This window comes from Bison bison, unplaced genomic scaffold (assembly GCF_000754665.1).
Source record: "Bison bison bison isolate TAMUID 2011002044 unplaced genomic scaffold, Bison_UMD1.0 scf7180017858736, whole genome shotgun sequence".
In the NCBI taxonomy this organism is placed as follows: domain Eukaryota; kingdom Metazoa; phylum Chordata; class Mammalia; order Artiodactyla; family Bovidae; genus Bison; species Bison bison.
Window position 1 is genome coordinate 65,035 of NW_011489308.1, and position 5,482 is coordinate 70,516.

Below are 5,482 nucleotides of genomic sequence, written 5' to 3' on the forward strand. Positions count from 1 at the left end.
AAAAAAAAAAAGAAAACAAACAAACAAAAAAAAACCCACAATAAAACCCACCAAAATCTATACTAGAGTATGTGGCAATAATTAATATATTTCTATGGAAATTATCTCAAGCCTTATAAGCTCCTAAAATAAAATCAAGGTCACTATGTGACTAATGATAGCACTAGGAGGAAAAAAACCCACTGAAAGTAAAACAGTCTTCAGCCTTGGTTTCAGCTAGCTCTTCAAATCAGTCTAAGTACTAAACATCAGATACAACATTTTTGGCTTGTTAGACCAGTAAGTCATGTTTTTCCACTGGCCAAAGGCAGCTGAAGAACAATTGCTTGAACAAACTAAATGCCGTGACATGAAGCATTTGACTTCCAAGTCTGAGTATTTAGTTAAAATGATTGGTGAACATCTAACTGGGCAAAAGGAATGGCATCCATCATCCAAACAGGCTCACTTCCCCCAGCCCCCAAAACAAACAGTAGTTATAATAGCAAAAGAAACAAAAAAGTTTTTTTTTTTGATTCCTTAGAGCCAACTATGGAAGAGGTCAGCAATATATTAACAGCAGCAATGGACAAGGAAGAGCAAAATAGTGGATGAAAGAATCCTGCTGGACGTTTGTTCATCTTTTTCTGTATTAGCCAGAAGACTGCCCCTGGCTTAACTGGAAATTTCAGGTATAGGTCTTATCTCCTTAGATCCTTCACAGATTTAGAATTCAGTCTACCTGAGGGCTCTATAACCATGTAAGAAAGCTTTCTTTATCTAGCTTGGTGGCGGCCAAAACAGACTCCATGTCGTTGAGGATGTCGGAGCTCAAGGCTTCTTGCAGGCTCGGCATCAGCTCCTCCCCTTCTATGTTCATCCCATCTCCCTCCAGGGTTCCGAGGTCCACGTTTGTCCCAGGAATGGCTTCAAGATAGTCTGGGAAACGGTTCTGCTGGGAGGGCAGGGTGCTTTGGTTGATAGTGTCACCTAGATGGACCAGAGAAAGAAAACAGGTCCTTTTCGAAAAGCTGGCATCATGACACGCACAGGGAGAGAAACACATTCCTGACAGACTTCCTCCACTGATGCCCACAGTTTACTTTAGGCCAAACAACCCACAGACAGCAAAGTCACAACGCCAAGTGTCCTTCTGCTTCATGTGTTCAGATACTGAACAAGTGTGACTGATGACTACTGCATGGTCAGCACTGAAGAGGGTTCTGGAAAGAAATTCGCTGAAACATTATATACTCAAGAGAGAGAGGACAGGTATGACACAGCTGCGTCAGTACTTTTCATTGAAACATTATATATAGCGAGAGAGAGCAGGTATGACCAACACTGTCAGCACCTGACTGCTCCGGGCGTGCACCACCACAGTAAGGTAAAACATGAAGATGAACGGGTATATCCGTCTTTCTCTAAGTACACACTGGGAACAGAATAAAAGAAAAAGGCTGCATGAAACTCTGTCCCACTCTCAGGAGGTCCACATTCACAACAGCAAAACCACGCCTCCCATAAAACCACGCCTCCCAGAAGTCCTTAGAAGAGTAAGTCTTCCTAGCTTTGCTTACAGGTCTCCCAAACTTACCTGGCCAAGAAACCTTTTTTGCTCATGATGATGTTAACATTCATGAACACTTCAATGGAATATGCTTTCAGAAAAACTAACAAAAACCATTAATTGTTATAAAAGTTTAGAAAGAAGGGAGAAACGGGGGAGACAGGAAAAGTGTTACGAGTGAAATGGGTTTGAGGGGACTCGTACGGATGATTTCAGATCCAGATGACGAGATGGTGGTGTGGATTCCCAGGGACACGGACGCCATGGGCTGGATGCACACCATCCCCGCCAAATGCTCCCAGAAGCGGCCAGCTGAGGGGCCAGCTAGCCGGAGAGCTGTTTCACTGCCCAGTCAGCTCGTGCCCTCTGACAGCTGCCAAGTCCAGGTCAAAGGGTAAGCCACAGGAGCAAGGGTTCTATCACCACTTCTGTGGGGCAGGTTTCAAGCTCCTGAAACTCTTCTAAGAAAGGAGGTAAGGCCATCGCCCAACCTTTCCAACCTGCCAACCTGAGGCGCGCATCACCTAAGTTGGACAAAAGACCCTCACAAAAAGAGGGAAGCAGACAAAGAATCACATACACAGAGACATATAAATCAAATACAGAGCTCTTGCTCTGAAGTTAAGAATAAATATCCATATAACAGAGACTTCTAATATGGTCCTCAACTGCCCTGCCCATTAACTCAATATTTTAAATGCTAAGTCATGTCAAATAGAGATAAGACATCCATGACATTTAAAAGCTCGGAAAAGACTTCAATTACAAGACGTTATTAAAAAAAAGAAAAAAAAAACCAACAACAAAGCAGGGCTCAATTAAGTTTATAGGATCTTACCTGGTTTTCTTCTGAATACTCTTGGCTCACTATAGTTTATCAGACCCAGCAATAAAATGACTGTATCTGACTGAAAGCTAGATGACCGAGAGGAACAAAAAGTACCAACCTGTATCCATCTCATCAACACTGTTCAGGAAGTCGTCAGGGGTCCGAGGGACGCTGTAGCTGCTCATGCTGAGTCCGCTGTCTGTGCTCTCATCGCGAGAGTGATAGGTGCCACTGTGAAGAATGAGGGTCACAGACCGACGCAACACACGTAAGAAAAGATTCCAAGGTGAACACAAACACTTGCTCAGTACCAACGTGATTCCCAGAGGGTGAGCGAAGACTCCTGCCCTGCAGCATCTGAAACAAGTGCCCTCCTTCAGGGCTGGTACCAAGCTCCTGTGCTACGAAGCGAAATGGACAAGTTGATCCTAATTCAGACTGGCAACCTCAGGGGGTCAAAATTTCTCCTAAGGTTCTGTGGTCATAGGGAAAAGCAAGATACACCCAGCTTTCCTGAGTGACAGGAAACTCTCGGTGTAATGCCTTTTGAATCGGGGGGCTCCACACAGCTCATCTGTCTCAAGGTCTCTGTGCCCTGAGTGGCAGTGGTCACAGGCATGGGTCAAAACACAGCTTTTAGGTGGTAATAAGACAGGCCTGCACTAGCTTCCTGCTGAATTCCTCGGCTCATGCAGAGTTTAAGCCAGAAAAATGAACCCTAAATAAAGAACCAGAATTTCTTTTTGAACTGGGCCAAAACAGATGAGTCACTGCTGATAAGAACAGAACTCACTAGCTTGATTTCCTTGCTTCTGTTTGGGAAAGTGGGGGGAACCCCGAACAAATACCTCAGCATGAAATAGGAGTCCTGAGAGTTCCAATGGAAGGAACTGATTAAAAACAAAAACCAAAACAGCCCTGCAAGGCACATAGCTTGAGAAAAACAGAACCAAGATAGATTTTTACTTTAGGCTGAATGAAAAGTATCACAGATTTACATACAAGTATGGTAAATATTGTAAAAAAAATCTGGAAAAGGTCAGTTTTCATTCCAATCCCAAAGAAAGGCAATGCCAAACAATGCTCAAACTACCGCACAATTGCACTCATCTCACACGCTAGGAAAGTAATGCTCAAAATTCTCCAAGCCAGGCTTCAGCAATATGTGAACCATGAACTTCCTGACGTTCAAGCTGGATTTAGAAAAGGCAGAGGAACCAGAGATCAAATTGCCAACATCTGCTGGATCATGGAAAAAGCAAGAGTTCCAGAAAAACATCTACTTCTGCTTTATTGACTATGCCAAAGCCCTTGACTGTGTGGATCACAATAAACTGTGGAAAATTCTGAAAGAGATGGGAATACCAGACCACCTGACCTGCCTCTTGAGAAATCTGTATGGAGGTCAGGAAGCAACAGTTAGAACTGGACATGGAACAACAGACTGGTTCCAAATAGGAAAAGGAGTACATCAAGGATGTATGTTGTCACCCTGTTTATTTAACTTACATGCAGAGTACATCATGAGAAACGCTGGACTGGAAGAAACACAAGCTGGAATCAAGATTGCCAGGAGAAATATCAATAACCTCAGATATGCAGATGACACCACCCTTATGGCAGAAAGTGAAGAGGAACTCAAAAGCCTCTTGATGAAAGTGAAAGTGGAGAGTGAAAAAGTTGGCTTAAAGCTCAACATTCAGAAAACGAAGATTATGGCATCCGCTCCCATCACTTCATGGGAAATAGATGGGGAAACAGTGGAAACAGTGTCAGACTTTATTTTTCTGGGCTCCAAAAATCACTGCAGATGGTGACTGTAGCCATGAAATTAAAAGACGCTTACTCCTTGGAAGGAAAGTTATGACCAACCTAGATAGCATATTGAAAAGCAGAGACATTACTTTGCCAACAAAAGTTCATCTAGTCAAGGCTATGGTTTTTCCTGTGGTCCTGTATGGATGTGAGAGCTGGACTGTGAAGAAGGCTCAGTGCCGAAGAATTGATGCTTTTGAACTGTGGTGTTGGAGAAGACTCTTGAGAGTCCCTTGGACTGCAAGGAGATCCAACCAGTCCATTCTGAAGGAGATCGGCCCTGGGATTTCTTTGGAAGGAATGATGCTAAAGCTGAAACTCCAGTACTTTGGCACCTCATGTGAAGAGTTGATTCATTGGAAAAGACTCTGATGCTGGGAGGGATTGGGGGCAGGAGGAGAAGGGGACGGCAGAGGATGAGATGGCTGGATGGCATCACTGACTCGATGGACGTGAGTCCCAGTGAACTCCAGGAGTTGGTGATGGACAGGGAGGCCTGGCGTGCTGCGATTCATGGGGTCGCAAAGAGTCAGACACGACTGAGGACTGATCTGATCTGATGGTAAATATCCTCAGAACACTACTTTCATAAACAGAAGACTTCCCTAACCTAGTAGCACGGAGACACCAGGTGGCATCGACAGTAAAGTCAGGGGTTCTCCTAATTCTAGAAAACCTTACAGCACAGTGTGAAATAAAGGCAACTGTAATTCTTAACAGTCACTGACTACAGAGGGAACTTAACTTTCCTCACAGCTTGGACGTTTGAAGAGCTGTTCAGTTTACACAAAAATTAAATAAAAAATAACTAAGCTTTAAAACCAAGCTTTCACAGTTGTTCAAGGTTGACAGCCCAAGCCCTTAAACCTCTTCCCTACATTACTCAATGCAGTTGCCTTGTTCCCTCTTTCACACTGTATATTGCAACCACTAGTTCAATGCTTCTGTCAGATTTTGGCAAGATTCGAAAGCCTCACACAGATCCAAGAAAACACAAATTTGCCTCTGAGACCATTTGTACACAATGCAGCCACTTCGGAGAAGCCCTCAGGATGTGGTTTGTTTTTATTTTGCTTGACTCCATCTGGGACAAGGGCCTGGTCCTAGTCATCAATCTATTCCCACTGCTCACCACGGGGCACATATCAAGACACTCAAGACTCTGTTACAGAATGGCTGAATTTACACAGTTGTTCAGAGTTCTTTCCAGGCCTCAGGGGAAGCACATGGGCATTCCTGAGGACAGAGTTCACAAGGCCATTTCCCTGATTAGGAACTGCTCCCTGCAG

The 5,482-nt window shown here is 44.0% G+C and overlaps 1 protein-coding gene across 1 annotated transcript in view; it reads right to left on the minus strand.

Moving 5' to 3' along the window:
- Positions 1-6: 6 nt before the first annotated feature.
- YAP1 (Yes-associated protein 1) overlaps positions 7-5,482 on the minus strand; it is a gene marked incomplete at its 5' end in the record, with an annotated part of 130,065 nt that continues 124,589 nt past the window's right edge. Inside the window, 2 exon segments of the mRNA XM_010828785.1 lie at positions 7-969; positions 2,497-2,609. Coding sequence (XP_010827087.1) covers positions 731-969; positions 2,497-2,609 — 352 coding nt within the window.